Source organism: Melanotaenia boesemani, chromosome 5 (assembly GCF_017639745.1).
Source record: "Melanotaenia boesemani isolate fMelBoe1 chromosome 5, fMelBoe1.pri, whole genome shotgun sequence".
NCBI classification, from domain to species: domain Eukaryota; kingdom Metazoa; phylum Chordata; class Actinopteri; order Atheriniformes; family Melanotaeniidae; genus Melanotaenia; species Melanotaenia boesemani.
The window spans coordinates 23,145,605-23,165,579 of record NC_055686.1 but is presented as its reverse complement, the minus strand read 5'-3'; the positions used below and the strand labels follow the sequence as shown (position 1 = coordinate 23,165,579).

Below are 19,975 nucleotides of genomic sequence, written 5' to 3'. Positions count from 1 at the left end.
TGTCATCACTCAGCTTCCTCTTCACCTCGTGCACATTCCAGCAAAGTTTAAACCAACTCGTCACCGCTGGTTGCAGAAAAAAAAAAGCTCACACGTCTCCGCCATCATCAAAAGTTACAGTTTGTTTGTCCCTTAAATCCCTCTGACAGCTCCCACAGACACGCAGGACTAGTCAGTTAAGCTCAGGTTGCGGGGGTAATAAGGTCGCCATGAAGGTTAAAAAGCTTAAAAAATAGAAAGAGAGAGAGAGAAAAAAGAGCGCCAGAGGAGGAAAAAACATGGACTCCCCGCCGGAGGCTATGTAATTGATGCCCGGTTGGAGAGGAGTGGAAGATGCTTTTGCAGTGGAGACATGAAAGCCGGGTGATGGTGTGAAACGAGAGAGAAACTTGCCACACCATCACTACCCTCATCGTCGCTATGACAGGTCAAAATAGGACACTGCTGCTGCATGCTGCTCACTTGCAGGGCAGAAAGGTGTAACTGCTCAGCGCCTGGTTGTTTCTGCTCAAGTAATCAGCCGAACAACAGCTTTATTAAGTGCTCATTAGTGGATTTCCTTTCTTGTATATAGCGGCACATTTTATTTACTTATTTAGTGTACTTTAGTGTATTTATTTTCACTTTACCACACCAGTCAACAGCAGTGTGCAGCACTGATTGGCAAAGATGATTGACTGTGTGACATTCTGGAAGTTTCTGTGACAGTGAACTTGTGCAGGGTTGCAGTGAAAGTGAAGGGTGCTGAAATGTACTGGTTAATCACACCACCATTACTAAAACAACAACGGGAACCTAAAGGGTTACATTTTATTTAGGAAATGCATGTCATACCCTCATTATAATGTTGCCGTTTAAATTGGGACGTCAAAATGAGGTTATTAAAAGGGTGGTCGCAGATAGTTTATGTATGAATGCCAAGAATCGTCCATGCTTTTTGTCTTTATTTCAAAAGCTCAACTCCGACTCACCGCAGAGCCGTGCCAGACACATAAATTAGCGTTCCTGTCAAGGACCTTAACCCCCCCACGACCCCTTGCAGCGGTCACAGCAGTGGTCTCGGTTCCCGTGTGGGAATTGCTGAAGTCGTTCCAGCTCACCGCGCTGTTGCCGGCCTCTGAATCACCGAGCTCTGCGTGCGTGCTGCTGCCGCCCCCGGCGTTTAATCGGCGGCTGCACGGGTACGCGGGGAAGCGGGGTTGCTCGTTGTCGGACAGGGTGGGAGTGAAGAGGAGGAGGAGGAGGTTTGGTGGAGGAGGGGGGGGGGGGGGGGGGGGGGGGGAGTTGTTGCTGCTGCGGGTGGGAGCGCGCACCAACAAAGACAGGCAGACAATAAAAATCCGACCAAAAACGTTGCCTATGAAACAGGCAGCAGACCGCAGCCCATATTTTGGTTATGCTTTAACGCTTTGCTGCTTCCTTTCTGAAGATGAAGCTGCTATCTCTTTGTGTCATACTGTGTCTCCTCTCAGCTCCAAGCCAGGTCAAGCTGCAGGTTAAATTGTTTTCCCATGTGGATGGGATAATGCCCAGGTAGCTACCACGTTATAAGCTTCCTGAGAGCAAATATATTTAGTGGTGTACTTGAGATGCTCCAGTTCCCACATTGTGCAAGACTAGCTGAGGTTTTTAAATGAGTTGTTCTTCCCTAAAACTTTACAAATGCAGCAGATTTTTCGTATTTTCTTTTTTAAATCTTCATAAATATGGATGATATTTAGAACAAACTCTTTAATGTGGATTCTTAAGCTCAAAATACAAACTTCTTTGGGGAAAAACTGCAGGAATCTGGTTAGGACTGAGATTTTAATCCACATCACACTTCCTATTGTGTATGGTTAAAAATAAGCAGGCAAATATAAAGTGGTCATTTCCACAAAGATATTGGTTACCCAATGCTCTGTGGTAAACCAGTTATTCCCTACATTGCATCACTGATACCAGCTGTCAGATCTACTTAAAGCCCCTCTCACGAACTAATTCACCATGTGTTACAATTCAGAGGAGGTCAGAGGTCACTGACACCACCGTAGCGATCATTCAGCTTTTGTTGTGTGTAATTATGTTCAGTGAGGATTAGCTGGCCTTTAGAGAGGCGTTTTGACAAGATTATTGTTGGGTTGATACTGATACCTTTCTTTCATGCTCTCTCTCAACCCAGACGACGAGGCAGAGATCTCAGACAGAGAGGTCCCGTGCAGGAAGAAAGGCCGGCCGAAGAAGAGGAAGGACACAAAAAAGAAAGAGAAAGAGAAGCCTGTCAAAGCAAAAAAACGCAAAAAGATTGTAAGTTTATTAGGTTGTCTACCTTGATTTTTTTTTTTTTTTTCTGCTCGATGATAAAGTATGTCTTAATTTTCTTTTATGTGTGGCACAGGACAGCGATGTAGAGCGAAACTCAGATAGAGAAAGAGACTACGGTGAGAACTCAGACAGTGTAGCCAGCGACTATGGCTCTGGTGAGAAAAAGAAAAAGAAGAAACACAAAGAAAGGAAGGAGAAGAAAACCAAGAGGAAGAAAAAAGACGATGGGGATAGAGACAGCAGTCAAGAGGAAACAACAAAGGTAAAGAGTTCAGTTTGACTACCAGAAGCCATATTATCTCAGATGAGTCCGACCTAGTTTGTGGGCTGATTGGTGATTTCTTCTCAGCAACCATTAGAGCAGAAAACCTCTGCCCAGCTGGCAAAGGAATGGGGTCTAGAGGATGTTGATCATACCTTCACAGAGGAGGACTACAGGGAACTCACCAACTATAAAGCCTTCAGCCAGTTTATGAGGTATGGCTCCCTTAATTTTGTTTTCTTTTGTGTGGCATGGTCAGCGTGTTGCTAGCTGCAGATTTGGATGGTGAGACATGAATGTTAGATGGTGGAATTGCTTTGCTAAATCCTGTGCATGCCATCTAGCTTTCCTTTTTAGAGAGAAACTGTCCCACAGTGTCTGCATGTTCTTGTAAACTTAATATCAGCGTGCAGCTCACATGACAAGCCTAGTTTGGAGACTTAGATTTCTTTGTGTTATGTGGCTTCATGTCATATATGCTGTGTGAAGCCAAGCGTTTATAGTTTGCTCACCCAGCTAACAAGGATTCTGTCTAGGAATCCCTGCTGCAGTCAAAACAAACTACCAGCCTATTAACACAAACACAGCTTGGAGTGAGTTTTATTTCTTGCCCCTTTCTTGTTTTGGCACCTGCATCTTTATTATCCCAGCTTGTTGCATTAGCCTGGCAGAAGCACTGACATTGTGTCAGAGGCTGCCTGAGCCTGGGCCTGCATGGCTGACTTACACCTGTGTTAACTCTGATAACATTAATAATCCACAATGCCTGACACAGGTTTATGTCCCAGAGTTATTTGGTTGTCTCAACTCCATTCAGTCAAAATTTAAACCGTTATTAATTTACAGAATTCACCATAATAAGTATTTAATGTTCGCATATTTTTGCATTTCAAGGCCGATGATAGCCAAGAAGAACCCTAAGATCCCCATGTCAAAGATGATGACCATCCTGGGGGTCAAGTGGAGGGAGTTCAGTTCTAACAACCCTTTCAAAGGCAACGCTGCTGCTGTTGCAGCTGCCGCCGCCGCTGCCGCCATCGCTGTTGCCGAGCAGGTCTCTGCAGCAACTGCCTCTCCTGAGCCACCACCGCCTCAGCCACCACCAATCAGAAAGGCCAAGACGAAAGAAGGCAAAGGTCAGTTGTCTGCTTCAGATCTAATAGTTTCCTGTGCTCTTTTAGCTTTGTGTTGTTTGTTTAGAATTCTCTAAAAACACCACAATATATCAATAACGTGCTGATGTACTCCTGCTTCTGTACACATACTTTTTGTCACGCCTTTTAACTTTTGATTTTTCTTTTATATTACGTGATCTTAATTGTGATTTTGATTATCTGTCCAGGTCCAGGCTATAAGAAACGCAGTAAAAGTCCTCGAGTTCCAGACAAGAAAAAGGCTTCGGCTGTAGCCAAAGCTAAAAAGATGGCACCCATTCGTATTAAATTATCCCCTATAGGTACCAAGAGGAAGAAAAGCTGCTCTGTAGGTGTAAAATTTTAAGTTTTCTTTTACATTGTTACACTTGTACCTGCCTTATTATCATTTTTCATTTACCTCCCTCCCCCATGACTTGTCCTGCTCTGTTAGAGCGATGAAATGGATGAGGACGAGTCAGAGCAGGAGGACTCCAGTGTTCACAGCTCCTCGGTTCGGTCTGACAGCTCTGGCCGAGTAAAGAAGAACAAGCGGGGACGACCCGTCAAGAAGAAGAAGAAGAAAAGTAAGCCTGCTCATTAGATACATCATATACAGTCACACCTACCACAGCATGTCCACCTTTATCAGCTGAATTTGGTGATTTAGAATCTTAAAGAATACATCTCAGCCCAAAAAGTCCTGCTCTAATCACTTGTCCAGCTGAGAACAATCGAACAGTCTTGCTGTTTCAAAAGGTTACCAAAGGGGCAGTTTTCAAACAAATCTCAAGATTTCCACTCACAGAACAACTTCCTTGATCTAGCAGGCCGTTACAGAGACAGCTTTGATTTCTTTGACAGAGTCAACAGAGCTGTAGCACAGTCTGTGGTTCATATTTCATTTAACCTCTCTACAGCTTATGACCCAGAAAAACATGGCCTCCTGCTGTCTTTACTATCTGAGATAAGTATCTCAGGCTTGGCACACTCTTGATTTGAATTGTATTTCACTTGGCATTCTTTCAAAATGTTATGAAAGTAACAATTATTCATATTCCATCACCTCTACTGAGGGACCCCAAGGCTCAGTACTGAGACCTCTTCTCATGTATGCACATACAAATCACTAAGCTGACTACACTGACGAGATGTGAGCATTTTACAGCTTTGCTTGTTGCTGAGAGAAAGGAAAGTAGAGGCGGGGATGACATAAACAACATCAGATTTTATAGGCATGAATATTATTGTAAAAATAACATTATAAACTCCAAATTCACTGTAAAGGTATACGGGTATGCTGATGGTACATAACTGTACCCGACATTCCCATCAGATGACCCCATAGAACACTACGCTAGCATGAATTTGCCAGTATGTAATGCACAAGTAATGCACTTTTTAAAGAAAATGGTGGGTAATTGAACTCTAATATTTATGATTCTTTAATTAAAATATAAGTTGATCAGTTTTGCCTGATTTGTGTAGGCAGATGCATAGCTGACACTGACTGACTCCAAGGATGTTATGTGATAATATACAGCCCGGTCTACACTGCTTATCCTTCTAAAAATTCTGAAATATAGTGCACATGTTAAGTATGTAGTGCATTTTGATATCATTTGGTAATGATAGTAATGCTAAAAATGCTAATATTATGAAAATTAACTTAGCCAAACTAGCTTTTTGTGACCTAAATTCAAGTGTTTGGGCCAGTGAGTATCCTCCTGTTCTCCTCTTTGTGTGCTCCTGTCCATTGACTGGTTTATCTAACTGGTTGAAGTTGACTTGTGACTTTCATCACAGAGACTTTATCCTATCACCTGCTTTTTTTAAATTCTTTTCCCAAACAAAAATTGCATTTCTAAATATAAAAAATACAAAATGGATTGATATGCACATTTTAAAGCAAAGAAGTTAAGCATACCCACTGAAAGATCTGAAGTATAAATTAAAGCATGAATACAGCTCCTGCTTTAAAAGACGTGTGAAATGGACAATTAAGACACATGATGTGTAAATGCATTATATTATTCACTATTAAGGCCATTATTATTGCCGTCCAGAGAAAGACGGGTTTGTGTAAATCCGCTCTGTCTCCTGTTTTCACTGCTTGTCAGCATGTGTTATATCCTGTTGTCTTTCCAGTCCCAGGTGAGGAAGATGGGGACGGCTATGAGACCGATCACCAAGACTATTGCGAGGTATGTCAGCAGGGCGGAGAGATCATCCTGTGTGACACATGTCCTCGAGCGTATCACCTTGTATGCCTCGAGCCCGAGCTGGACAAGGCCCCCGAGGGCAAGTGGAGCTGCCCCCACTGTGTGAGTACAGCCACTTGTCATCCTCTTTTCTATGATTCTGCTCTGCATTTTTATTGTTGTGTTTATCGCTAAGCTACATGGCTACTTGACAAACCTTGGTGGAAAAAAAAACAGCTCCAGATGAATAGATGCTTTGTAGCTGCATCCTGTAAGTGGTTATTTGGCTGTAAGCAGACAAAAAGAAATCTGAAGAGGTGCGTAATTCTATTCAGTAATGTCATGATTAAAACTGCCAATGCTCATTTCTAGTTTCCATTCAACAGTGAGGTTTCTTGTTCTGAATCAGTGTGGCAAAATGGGGCAGATTAGTCAGTTAAGCCCAGATCAGTTTAAATAAGCTTTTATCAAAAAAGATGGTCTTGGAGGTTTTACTACGGGTAAAAACGCTTGAAATCTACTAGACTTGTATTTGATAGTAGCATCTTGTAGAGCCCATAAATAAATTTTGGCTGAATAATGGCCAGTATCCAGGGTTAGACCTGTTAGGGGAGGAGGTAGAAGCAGTGTTTGACAACCACAAAGCAAAGTATTTCTGAAATGATCTTTAGGAAATTAGCAAAAAGTACAATGTCAATTAGTCACAGACCCACTGACTAATCTGACGCAGATAAAGTAGGCTGTGTACTCTTATCTGAGGGTAGCTGTCATGGTTTCTGAGTTATTGGTTTAGTTTTTATTTAGATTCTCTTGGTTGTCTTTCAGTCCTTCTGTTGTTGTGTTTCCTGTTTTTTTTTTACTCCACTTCCTGTTCCCAGCGTCTGGCTGTTTATAATCACCCCTGCTTCTTATTTGTAATTTAATCCCTCAAGCTTCCACTTTTCCTTTGTCTTTTGCTAGTTCATTCTGTTAGCTGTGTTGTCAGTGAGTCCTGGCTTTCCTTGAGTCTTTTGTCAGTCCTCCACTATTCTTCAGTTGTGTCTTTTTGTTTTATTAAATCATATTCCACCTGTGAGTCCGGCATTTGGATCCTATCTCCTCATCTCCTGCTTCCTTAATCCATGACAGTAGCAGCATAGGAGATGTCACAAGTAGTTGTAATTTAGTAGAAGTAGTCCCTTCATTGAACAAAGTGGTATAGATAATGGATGGATGGATGAGGATGCTTTTGCATGTTAACTGGGTAGCAGCAGCTACGTCACCTGTCCCTCAAAGCATCCCCACCTGTAATAATGTATGACTTAATGTCATTAATTTAGGTTCTTCTTGCAGATATTGATGGCTGCCTGTACCGTTCTATGTTACAGCAGACCTAAAGAAGCCTCTCACTGAACACACTCTGTTGTTTCCTCGCTGTGTTGTGTAGAGGATGGGGATGTTATCTGCGGCATTGCTTCTTGGCCATCCATCATCATACATTTTAATGCTCCCAAGTAACCCCGGTACTGTCTGTGAGTTAGTGGAGCTTGGAAACGAGGCCCAGAAGCTCCATAAATGAGTCACGCCCTTATGAGTCAGAGTAAACTGAAACACCTATTAGCTGTCAATGTTAAGGATTTCCTTTCATGGGGATCTCTCTATCTGTTAGCAAGCCGAATCAAAAAGAAAATAGCTAATGCCTCTTAGACCAGAGATGGTGAGAGAGGATGTGCATGTGTGCATAAACCTGAGAAAAACACAATTTATTGATGTTAAAATGCCTGAAGCAATGTCTTTGTCTTTCTCAAACAACATAGGCCTGTTTTTTTTTTAAAGAAGATAGCATGCTTTAGTGTGTGCTCGCAGGGCCTCTTTAGAGTGAGGCCTTAAAAATGATGGGATGTACTGCAGTGTAAAATGGAAAACTGCAAAACTTTTTTATGCCAGCAGCTCAGCTGTCAAGTTGCTGCCACCAGTTATTTCCAATGTTTTCTGTAGTAGCATGTCCAATGAAGCTGTCCCCAGTCGTTGCAAGCAACTGAATCATTTCCTAATTGAAGACGACTCTCAGCTCTACTCACAGCTGAATGTGCACATCCACGTGGCATCAGGATCATGCTTGCAATGTTTTGAATCAGAGCTTGCTGTAACAGTTTGACAAAAACAGTATGTATAAAAAAACCTGTTTTAGTTCTTGTTTTCATTGTTGAGATCAGAAGTTAGGCTTTTTTCTTTTTTCTGACTGTAAAAAGCTAATGTTCTGTAAGTGGGGCTGAGCTGGCCCCATTTAACCCCTGTGTACACTAGTGTAATGAACAAGACTTCATATCCATTTACTACAAACGTCATTGATGCTCTGAGACAGTGGAGCAAGAATATGGGTTGTATAATGTAGGTGTTGCATAAATCAGGTTGTTCTTTTTTTAACCTTTATTCACGCAGGATTAGTTCACTTGGAGCAATGATCCATTTTTCATGAACTCTACACTTCACACTCTCATACTTCGAATAGTGCCTCAGCAGTCCTCTTCCCTCTCAGCTCATGTTTTGCTGTCACATTCACACATAAGACCAAAATAAAATCCACAGATTCACCTTCATAGTTTAAGACCAAAGGCCAGGACACCCCTGTGGTTTTTCTCTTGTTCCTGTCTTCTCTACATCCAACCCTGAAAAACAGCATTTAAACATTTTCTGATATTTGTGCTTCCTTAGGAAAAAGAGGGAATCCAATGGGAAGCAAAAGATGAAGACTTTGAGGATTTTGAGGAGGACAGTGAGGACAGGGTGATATCAGAGGTCAGTGTCGGGGTCCCCACCGGTGGTGAGGAGGAAGACGACGACCACATGGAGTTCTGTCGGGTGTGTAAGGATGGAGGTGAACTGCTGTGTTGTGACACGTGTACGTCCTCCTACCACATTCACTGTCTTAACCCGCCACTGCCTGAGATCCCCAACGGAGAGTGGCTGTGTCCGCGATGCACGGTTAGCATCTGATTGTACACGTTGCACATTATCTATTTAACTGATTATTTTATAAGTTTTTCATTCAAATGTCTGATTTAGACCTAATTTGTAAATATATTTTCTCTCCAGTGTCCGCCAATTAAGGGACGTGTGCAGAAGATCCTCCACTGGCGATGGGGTGAGCCTCCACCTCCTATTCCTGTTCCACCTGCTCCTGACGCGCCACCTGATGCCCCTCCACCACCACCCATGAAAGGCAGAGCCGAGAGGGAGTTCTTTGTCAAGCTGACTGGGCAGTCGTACTGGCACTGCACCTGGATCACAGAGCTTCAGGTGAGGCAGGAAAAAAAACAAACTAAATCAATATTTAATTGATAATCAATCAATCCATCCATTAGACATACTATACCCATTAGATGGTACATATCTTTAAAAATGTGAACAAATACACATTGCAACACATGCTTTTTTCCACCCCTTCAGCTGGAGATCTTTCACTCGGTGATGTACAGAAACTACCAGAGGAAGACAGACATGGATGAGCCCCCCAGTCTTGATTACGGCTCAGGTGCAGAAGACGAGAATGGAGTGGGAAAGAGTGAGAAGCGGAGGGCCAAAGACCCCCAGTATGCTATCCTTGAAGAAAAATACTACAAATATGGCATTAAGCCTGAGTGGATGATGATTCACCGCATCATCAACCACAGGTAAGCGGCTACATGTCTGAACATGAGCAATACAAGTTTCTGTAGCGCTGCTCACCATCCTGCATGTGCCACCTCTTCCAGTGTGGATAAGAAGGGGGTGTACCACTACCTGGTCAAGTGGAGAGACCTGACCTATGACCAGTGTACTTGGGAGAGAGACGACATGGATGTACCAGACTTTGCAATATACAAGGCCAGCTACTGGAGACACAGGTAAGAATACATTTCACAATGCTAATTTAACCATGGAAAGAAGACGGTTCCTAAACATCTGGATAATCTTTATCCGTAGAGATTTACTGCAAGTAAATATATTGTCATATCTCTGAATAAGATCTGAATCAGATCTCTCTTCTGCCAGACTTAGTGTCACTGAAGTCATAGTGATAACTTTGTTGCTGTTAAATAGGGATGCCATAATGAAAGAGGACCCAGACACACCACGGAAGATGAGGAGCAAGAATGAGGAGGATGACGAAGAAGAAGAAGATTCTGAGGCATTACCAGCCACAGATGTGAGTTATCCACAGTTTCAGTGTCTGTAATGCATGATTTGTAATTATTATTATTTTTTTTAACAGTGCTTGTACTACTGATACAAAAACCTCTAAGAAATACTCAACAAATGTCACATATTTCCTCACGTTGTTGCTCCAGCCAACAATAAAGTACGAAGAGCAGCCAGACTTTGTCACATCGACGGGTGGAACGCTGCATCTGTACCAGCTGGAGGGCCTCAACTGGCTCCGATTTTCCTGGTCTCAGGGCACCGATACCATCCTGGCAGATGAGATGGGCCTGGGCAAAACAATTCAGACCATTGTCTTCCTTTATTCCCTTTTCAAAGAAGTACTGGACCTTTTTTGTTTGTTTGTTTGTTTTTCTGGCATTAAGGCAGCTTGAAGCTTCACCATGTGACAAGGTCTCTCTTCCTGTTCTTTTCAGGGTCACACGAAAGGTCCATTCCTGGTTAGCGCTCCCCTCTCCACCATCATCAACTGGGAGAGAGAGTTTGAGATGTGGGCGCCCGACTTCTATGTGGTGACGTACACAGGAGACAAAGACAGCCGAGCCATCATCAGAGAGAATGAGTTCTCTTTCGATGACATGGCTGTCAAAGGAGGAAAGAAGACCTTCAAATTGAGGGTGAGGAGGCGATGAACCGTCTACGTATAGTTACAGAAACATACCATCATGTAGATCAACATTATCTCATTCTCCCTTGTTAATCTTCCTGCAGAGAGAGGCTACGATTAAATTCCACGTGCTGCTGACCTCCTACGAGTTGGTGACAATCGACCAGACAGCGCTCAAGTCAATTGACTGGGCCTGTCTGGTGGTGGATGAGGCTCACCGCTTAAAGAACAACCAGTCCAAGGTACTGTGGCTAGTTTCTGCGCCACTGTTTATGTACATCATCTCTCTCTGGTGGACACATTGTGTAACAGTAACACTCTTTCTTTATTAGCTTAATCTCTTAGTAATAGTCCACATCTGAGCATCAGTGGAACATTTTCAGTCAATCCTGGGATGATATATTAACACACACACCTGTCAGTCTGTTAAGCACATGTATTAAAGTACCTTATAGTGCAGTATTATGCAAAAGTTTTAAGCCACTGCTTATTTTTTTAGAGTTTGCCAGGAAAACAAGAAATAGGTGCATTGATTTGTACTTATCTGATGAGAATACAGGTCAATATTTGTACCACCTTTATTTTTCAACACAATCAGAACCCTTTTTTGCTAAGCCTTCTTGTCATTTCTTTGGTTGTTCTTTAGGAATACTTCTCCAGGCTCCTTGAAGTTCAAGCCAAAGTGCTTGTTTGGATGCTGCTGTTTTTTGTTCTTTTCTCTTCCACACTGCTTTAATAATGTTGAGGTTTAGACCCTGAGGAGGCTTCATCACACCATAAAACCTCTTTTTTACAAAATATGAAGAAAGGGGGGGGGGGCAGGTATTTTACAGCAGGTTTTGAGGAGTTGAAAGTCCTCAATGCAGCTTGCCTGGGTTTGAATCCTGGCCTGGAGACTTTTGCGGGATGTCATTCCCCTCTCTCTGACCCCTTTCCATTTAAGACGGATTTATGGTTGTGCGGCGTCTGCATAACTGGCATAGGCTCGGCGTAGCTCCGCAGAGGCTCGACACGTACCTCTTCCAGACCTGATGTGCACCCCTGCTAGGCAGACGGTTACGCGGAGGTACTCCCTTGTGATTGGTCATTTTGGGATCATGTGTTGCAGGATATCTAGATCTTCTCGCTGAATTTGTGTGGTAACCACCGTTTTTAAAAACAATAACTAGTGTATCAAGTTGGTCAGAGGCTGATCGAATTATTTCTTTGTTATCTTCCACAAGCTATTAAAGACACTGAACCATACTGGACGCTATTGTTGTTTTAAAACAAAAAACACCTATCTCTACTGAAGTTAACCATCAAAAGAACTCTGACCTTGTGAGTTTGCCGGCCGATACCACCCCTGCTGCCACCTTCAGATTGGGAGGAAAAACTGCAACACAACACCAAAACTACGTGTACCCCATACACTCGAGTGTGAAAGCAAACTCACCAGTGTTGGCTATGCCATAAACAACCGCACTCAGACGTCATGCAAGCATAAACTACCATCAAATAAAGGCTACTAGTGCCTAAATAATCCTTTTAAAAGTAATACAGTCGTTGCTGAGCATCTTTTGTGTTTGTTTTTCTAGTTTTTCAGACGTCTAAATGACTACAAGATTGACTACAAGCTGCTGCTGACAGGAACTCCACTACAGAACAACCTAGAGGAGCTGTTTCATCTGCTCAACTTCCTCACTCCCAACCGCTTCAAGTACAACTTCTCACACACATACAGAAATAACTAGTCTGAATAATTAATATAAATGTTTCAACAGGACACTACACTTAACCGAGAGTCCGATGACACATTTTGATTAGAGAGAAACTTTGCTTATTTATCTAACAGACAGATTTCCCCAGTTTTTCCCACACTCATTTTTTTTTTATCTGCGCAGTAACCTGGAAGGCTTTCTGGAAGAGTTTGCTGACATCTCAAAGGAGGATCAGATCAAGAAGCTTCATGACCTGCTTGGGCCTCACATGCTGCGGAGGCTGAAGGCTGACGTCTTCAAAAACATGCCCGCCAAGACCGAGCTGATTGTCAGAGTGGAGCTGAGCCCCATGCAGAAGTACGATACTGACAAAAGCAAACCCAACATATCAGTTGATCTTTTTGGACAGTTGTGCTGCTTTTCTTTTCTACAACCAGTCAGCCAGTTGCTCAGCAAGTTATTGCACTTCTAGTATAGATAAATGTTATTGTGAAGTCGCTCAAAGGTTTTTCATGTCCTTCAAAGCCCAGTGATTCCTGAGCATGTTTACACAAACCTTATAGTTGTGATGACTGAACTGTTGCTTTGTTGATCTTTGAAATTCAGTATTTTTTTTTGTGAATACAGGAAATACTACAAGCTGATTCTGACCAAGAACTTTGAGGCTCTGAACTCGAAAGGTGGAGGAAACCAGGTGTCTCTGCTCAACATCATGATGGACCTAAAGAAGTGCTGCAACCACCCCTACCTCTTCCCTGTTGCCTCCATGGTGAGATGACAGCTGACACACACACACACACACACACACACACACACACTACAGTAAAGCAAACACTTTTATAATGCTAAAAAAAAATTATTAAACCCCATTTAATTACTTTATACAAAAGGTTTAAGTTGTTGATATATCGCTTTAATTCTGAATTACTAGACATTGACACCTGGTGGTAAAATAAGGTAGTGCTCCTCTTATATGTTCTCGTAGTTATTCAACAAAACTTTCTTTTTCAGAGACGCTAGCAGCAATAACGAATACAGATACAAATTACAAGTTTAAATAAGGTAAAATTATAGAAATATGCTGTAAATGTAAGCAAGTAGTACTATAAGGTTGCTTAGTGCAAGTTGAGAGAAGTTGCAATAGTATGAAGTAATTTCTCGCTAAGAGACAAGCCTGTTATTTAGTTTTGTCACTTCTTGGAATTAACATTTTATGGGGCCTTAATGGTCATTTAATGTCCGTGTTTTGTTCTAAAAACATTCTTTTTTTTTACCTTTTTTAAGTTTGTTTCTGATTATCTTGTGTGGCCATTTATTGTCTGTTTGTTATAATTCATCATCTCTGTGTAGTCGTTCTTTCCTTTGCTGTTATTTTGTGTCTCTCTGTGAAAAATGTTGGTCTTTATTTTGTAGTTTTTTTCTCTAATCAGTCAGTTTGTGTCTTTTTTTGGTCACTATATGTTTCTATGTGATCATTTATCTCTTCTTGTCAATTTGCTTTCCATAGAGAAATGTTGACAGTTTAAACACAGGCTCAGAGCTTTTTTCATCTGACACATCTGTCCACAAGTGTTCATCTTTGTAGCATTATTGTATTTGTGTGTCTTTGTAGGAAGCCCAGAAAACACCCAGTGGTGCATATGAGGGGTCCTCGCTTACTAAGGCCTCTGGGAAACTGATGCTATTGCAGAAGATGCTGAGGAAATTGAAAGAGCAGGGCCACAGAGTACTGGTCTTCTCACAGGTACACACAGATATAGACACACACACACACAGAGCATGGATAAGCATAGGGAACAAACATGCATGCACACAACATGGACACTGTCCCATGACATCTCTAGAAGGCTCAGCAGCTGGCTGTGTTACTATGCAGATACGATCGAGTAAAACACATGACCGGCCCTTCTTTCTCTGTCTCTCTCTCTCTCTCTCTCTCTCTCTCTCTCTCTCTCTCTCTCTCTCTTTGTCTCTGTCTCTGTCTCTTCTGTTTGAAGATGACTAAAATGCTGGACTTACTGGAGGATTTTCTGGACCACGAGGGCTACAAGTATGAGAGAATTGATGGAGGCATCACTGGAGCACTGAGACAAGAGGCCATCGACCGTTTCAATGGTGATATTGGAGTCATCATGTGCCGTGCATATGATGTGATTTTTTTGCAGACACAGTGTGAGAAAGTTTTAAGAAGGAGGTACAACGTCATAATGCAGAACTCTAGTAATAATAATCGGCTTCTTGTGTGATTTCACTGTCTGATTCCTGACTGGAGGACACTTTACATGCCCTCTTTTATTACTTTTTATTGTCTCTTTCCTAAGAATATCAGCTGTCACATAGATGTAATAGTGATTTTTAGAAAAGGGAATTACTTGTATTAATAGGCCACTCTTATCACTCGAACTCTCTGATGTCATTAAAATGATACTGTGATATAGGAACCTGTAAATTTTCCACATTTTAGTCTCTTTGCCTTGTCATATGGTTTAGGAAAATCACTCCACATACAGAGGGCTGCTAAAGCCTTAAAAAGGTTGTTTTTATTGTTGCAAAAGCATCTGGCCTGTATCTGTTTGGCTGTATCTTTCTGTTTCTTTCTGTCTCCAGCTCCTGGTGCTTGCCAGTTTTGCTTCTTACTCTCCACCAGAGCAGGAGGTTTAGGCATCAATCTGGCCACAGCAGATACTGTCATCATCTTCGACTCTGACTGGAACCCTCACAACGACATACAGGTGCTCCTCAACTGGTTATAGCAAAAGGGTACATAACTGCTTCCTAAAGTTTATTTTCATCAGAGTTAAAATCCCTCCCCCCTCCCCTCTACTCAGGCATTCAGTCGAGCTCACCGTATCGGACAGGCCAACAAGGTGATGATCTACCGCTTTGTGACGCGAGCCAGTGTGGAGGAGCGGATCACTCAAGTAGCCAAGAGGAAGATGATGCTGACCCACCTGGTGGTGCGGCCAGGTTTGGGATCCAAAGCCGGCTCTATGACCAAGCAGGAGTTGGATGACATCCTGAAGTTTGGGACAGAGGAGCTCTTCAAGGATGAGGGAGAAGGTGACTGCAGTTACTGTTCAACGTGGAAATTACGCAAGTTTTGATTCATGTTTTTATCAGAAAAGTATATCTGGCAGTTTAACATCCTTTCATCTTGACCAGGCTCATCCAGAGGGCAATGTTGGCTCTTATTTCTTAAATTGTTATGGTAGGAAAGAACAAATAGTGCCCCCCTTTTTTTAACTCCACGTTTGGCAGGAATGAAGAACAGTTCAGGGGATAAAGTCGAAGATGAGGGCAACGTCATCCATTATGACAGCACTGCCATTGAAAGGCTGCTGGACCGAAGCCAAGATGCTACAGATGACTCAGATGTCCAGAACATGAATGAGTACCTCAGCTCCTTTAAAGTGGCCCAGTACATGGTCCGAGAGGAGGACAAGGTGAGACGCAGAGAAAACAAGTATACTACAAAAATCTGCCTTTATTTATCTTTAATTAGTATGTCCAACATTATGCTTCACAGATGCATTATCTTGCTAGTCATTACACATACTTGCTATCCTTGATCTTGCTGTTAAATATATATAATCATGATTCATATATTTCTTTTCCAACCTGTGTGTTCACCTGTTGCTGCAGATTGAGGAGATCGAGCGAGAGATCATCAAGCAGGAGGAGAACGTGGACCCAGATTATTGGGAGAAGCTGTTGCGGCATCACTATGAGCAGCAACAAGAAGATCTGGCAAGCAAACTGGGTAAAGGCAAGAGGAACCGCAAGCCTGTCAACTACAACGATGCAGCACAGGAAGACCAAGGTAGGAACTGTGGTTTGAAACTGTGGCGGATCAAATAAACTGTGTAAGCTCCTCTGAACTGCTGCAACTACAGCTTGTTTGGGGAAGACTTGTACTTGAAAACAATTCTTTTTTCACATAATTCCAAATAAATAAACATAAAACTTGATTCTTAGTTGTATAGTTGTATTTTCTGTTCAAAGTCTTGTATTTGAGTTATTATTTGCACAGTGGAAGTGAATGGGCCTGGCCTATTGACGGAGCACCGTGTGCTGTTTCAGAGTGGCATGCTGACATTTCAGATAACCAGTCCGAGTATTCTGTGGGCTCCGAGGAGGAGGATGAAGACTTTGATGATCGGCCAGAAGGTAAGAAGAGATTGATGAAAGGAAAAAAAGATCAGCCAAATTAGCCAGAGCTTCTGATGAACGATTACACACTTTTAGGTCTGGGTTGAATTAAAGTTTGTGAACTTGTCAAATCCACTGATTTAGTTGTTACTGTTTCCTGGCTGAACTGCGCTAGTTAAATTGATAATAAAAAGCAAACGGCCATGCACGTCATAATACAGACATTGTGAAGAAAAAGGCTTCAAGCATATCAGAATTTTTCATACTATTTTGCTGAGGCCCTTGCTCTACATTTTGTATAAACTCGTACACTATTTTGATTATCTTACGTTTTATATTCCGTTGTAAATTCTTACATCCTGTTTTTTGCTCAAAGGTCGAAGACAGTCACGTCGCCAGTTGAGGAACGAAAAGGACAAACCTCTTCCTCCTCTTCTGGCCCGAGTGGGAGGCAACCTTGAGGTCTGTACATCTCTGGAACCGGCCCTGTTCTGATGCGTTATCGCATCTTTAAAAAAACTCTGAACCTTCCAAGCTTATTAATTATCCAGATAGTGGTGGATGTGATTATAATGGCCTGCATGGTTCAAGGTTTTTTTTTGGTTTTTTTTTGTTTTGTTTTTAGTATTTTTTGCCAGTCAGTCGTCTTCAGAAAATGCCTTATGAGGTTTGAGAAATATACTGTACAAATATTTGCTGGAACATCTACAAGATCTGCCATAATAATAATAATAATCTGTAGAAATGTTTCATAAAACTGGTGCTATTTGAACTTCTACCTGTGCCAGCTTCACTCAAGGGAATCTATGATATATTGCAATTTTCTTTGACAGGTTCTGGGCTTTAACACACGGCAGCGCAAAGCTTTCCTGAATGCAGTGATGCGATGGGGGATGCCGTCTCAGGATGCTTTCTCCTCTCAGTGGCTTGTTAGAGACCTCAGGGGCAAAACTGAGAAAGAATTCAAGTAAGTTTAAATAAAGAACAAGTAATGAGGGAGTTAAATGTCTTCTGTTTTCACTACATTAAGCTACATCTGTCCACTTTTTCACCAGAGCTTACGTCTCTCTCTTTATGCGTCACTTGTGCGAGCCTGTTGCTGATGGAGCCGAGACATTTGCTGACGGCGTCCCGAGGGAGGGTTTGTGTCGCCAGCCGGTTCTAACCCGTATTGGTGTCATGTCACTCCTCAAGAAAAAGGTCAGAACCAAGTTTTTGGGGTTCCCCAGATGAAGAAAAACTTGGTAAATGAAGCAAATTATGACAGGACTAAGATTCAGTTCTTGGGGATACAAAATATGGGCAAGTGAGTTGGAGAAGCTGATCGTAAAACACAGACTTAGAATGTTTTAAAGAGATCATATCATGATTTTGGGGGATTTTACCTTTACTATGATGCAGCTGTTGTATGTCAGTTGTCTGCGGAGATAGTATTTGCTTTCAAAGAAAACACTAAACAGCTTAAAACTCCTTGTATGGAGTCCAGGCTTTTCTTAATTTACTTATTTACATTATCATGTGACACAGTTGCGTAATGTTTTCCTATTTCCTAGTCTGGCTAAACGCGAAGCTAAAATAGCAGCTGTCCCTAAACCGGCAGGTTGGATTGGTTTGCAGCTTATGGCTGTTGTTTTTTGTTCCATTACTATACTTACTATAAAAACTCATCAGTAGTCAGAAATGACATAAATTACTATACCAGGGGCTGTTCAGTTTATCGATCAGCAGTAAATAAATTCAGCTCAGGTAAATGTTCTGTATTTATATTGTACTTTTCTGGCCTTGTTGGGCACTCAGAGCACTTTACAGTATAAGCTACTTTCACCAGTTGACACCTGTTTACAATTATAAAGCAATTCTCATTTTATACATACAGCACTTGTCACTGTTGTACACACTCACATTGAATAACACATCTGGGGCAACTTGGAGGTCAGTATCTCGCCATCAACCCCCTAACTAGTATATGACCATGTTTTCTTGGCCACATCAGCCCTACAATTACATTATGATCATTGAGATCTAATTAAACTGTGATAAAATACCAAATAAAAACAAGGATAACTGAATGTAAACAATCTGAAGCATGGGTGCAGCCATACAGCAACTGCAGATAATATAAAGAATATGTTTTTTCTTTTTAAAATCATGAAAATTTAAAGATATTAAGAGGAATAGTGCACTTGCAGTTCTTTGTGAAGTCATCAGGTCTTAAACAGAGTGTCAGTCGTTTCTCATCTTCATCCTTAGAGGTGTTTGGATTGCTGCTACTTACAGTTTGCCAGTTTATTCTATTTTATCTAAACATCTTCCAACCACGTTTCGGTCCAACCTGTTTAAACGTGCAGACATCCTGATCTACGGACTTTGCCAGGGGGAATGTAGGATAATCTGCTAGGCCAACGGGGCATGTGGGTGGTGTGTATAAAAGAAGTGGTATTAGATAAAGTGAGCATGTGCCAAATTTTTTCTTTCTTACTTCTTTTTTTTTTTTTTTTTTTTTTTTTTGGTGAATGTTTTCTGCTTTGTGTTCAGGTCCAAGAGTTTGAGCACATCAACGGGCGGTGGAGCCTTCCAGAACTAAAACCTGAGCTCAGTGTTGACAAATCCTCCTCCAGGGCCTCCTCACCTGCTGTAAAGACTGCCACGCCCACCCCAGATGCCAGCTATAACAACACACCATGCACCTCAAAGCCAGGTAACCTATTATATTTGCTTTTGATCCAGCAGGGGGCGCTCCACAGAAAGGGCCCCTTTAGCTAAGCTACTGTACAATTGGACTTGATCCACTGTAATCTGCACATGTTTGTGTTTGTATGAAAACATGCAGCAACCCCTGCTCCGTTAGAGAAGCTGGAAAAGAATGGGAAAGAGGGAGAGAAGGACAAGGAGGAAGCTGAGGCCTTGCTGGAAAAAGAGAAGGCAAAGGAAAAGGATGAAGGGAAAGAAGTGGATGGCAACAAAACTGGAGACACTGAAGAGGTGGGGCATAAAAACAAATTTCTCTCTTTTTTTTTTATTTTAACTTATAGAGTTTTAAACTGTCTTTACATGTCCAAGTTTTTGTATTCAATTGTCAGTTACATTATTTTTAAAAATGTTTCCAGGGCATTTTCTTCCTGTCAGGCAACCATCGGCTTCTGCTTGCTTTCACAGTTTCACTGGAAATCAAACATGACATTGTAATTGCAGGTCAAGCTTTGAGTGTAATTATACTGGTATTGTCATACATTGTGAAAATTATTTAAAGTAGTGGTTGCTTGCAGGATAGTGAAGGAAAAAGATGCTACCACAGTATGAACTGGAATCTGCTCACCTAAAACTTAGGTATAAAACTTTTATAATTAAAAGCTAGAATATACAAGGCATACATACAAATAGCTTTAAATGCAATAAACCAAATAAACTATGAGGCCATCAGTCAGATTTCCTCCATT

At 41.8% G+C, this 19,975-nt stretch overlaps 1 protein-coding gene across 4 annotated transcripts in view; it reads left to right on the top strand.

The window, feature by feature from the left end:
• chd3 (chromodomain helicase DNA binding protein 3) overlaps positions 1-19,975 on the top strand; it is a 41,761-nt gene that overhangs the window by 1,197 nt on the left and 20,589 nt on the right. For 3 of the 4 annotated variants that reach the window (XM_041984934.1, XM_041984932.1, XM_041984931.1), the window contains exons 2-31: positions 2,162-2,286; positions 2,378-2,566; positions 2,654-2,781; positions 3,461-3,702; positions 3,909-4,048; positions 4,154-4,286; positions 5,848-6,023; positions 8,595-8,864; positions 8,976-9,179; positions 9,330-9,553; positions 9,635-9,766; positions 9,963-10,068; positions 10,211-10,402; positions 10,499-10,699; positions 10,794-10,931; positions 12,267-12,388; positions 12,573-12,746; positions 13,017-13,158; positions 14,002-14,133; positions 14,387-14,504; positions 14,997-15,121; positions 15,218-15,449; positions 15,648-15,832; positions 16,032-16,209; positions 16,470-16,556; positions 16,915-17,000; positions 17,372-17,505; positions 17,594-17,738; positions 19,074-19,236; positions 19,369-19,520. In XM_041984934.1, the coding sequence (XP_041840868.1) occupies positions 2,162-2,286; positions 2,378-2,566; positions 2,654-2,781; positions 3,461-3,702; positions 3,909-4,048; positions 4,154-4,286; positions 5,848-6,023; positions 8,595-8,864; positions 8,976-9,179; positions 9,330-9,553; positions 9,635-9,766; positions 9,963-10,068; positions 10,211-10,402; positions 10,499-10,699; positions 10,794-10,931; positions 12,267-12,388; positions 12,573-12,746; positions 13,017-13,158; positions 14,002-14,133; positions 14,387-14,504; positions 14,997-15,121; positions 15,218-15,449; positions 15,648-15,832; positions 16,032-16,209; positions 16,470-16,556; positions 16,915-17,000; positions 17,372-17,505; positions 17,594-17,738; positions 19,074-19,236; positions 19,369-19,520 (4,775 nt within the window). The remainder of the gene's footprint in view (positions 1-2,161; positions 2,287-2,377; positions 2,567-2,653; positions 2,782-3,460; positions 3,703-3,908; positions 4,049-4,153; positions 4,287-5,847; positions 6,024-8,594; positions 8,865-8,975; positions 9,180-9,329; positions 9,554-9,634; positions 9,767-9,962; positions 10,069-10,210; positions 10,403-10,498; positions 10,700-10,793; positions 10,932-12,266; positions 12,389-12,572; positions 12,747-13,016; positions 13,159-14,001; positions 14,134-14,386; positions 14,505-14,996; positions 15,122-15,217; positions 15,450-15,647; positions 15,833-16,031; positions 16,210-16,469; positions 16,557-16,914; positions 17,001-17,371; positions 17,506-17,593; positions 17,739-19,073; positions 19,237-19,368; positions 19,521-19,975) is intronic. The other variant, XM_041984933.1, reaches the window with a different exon arrangement.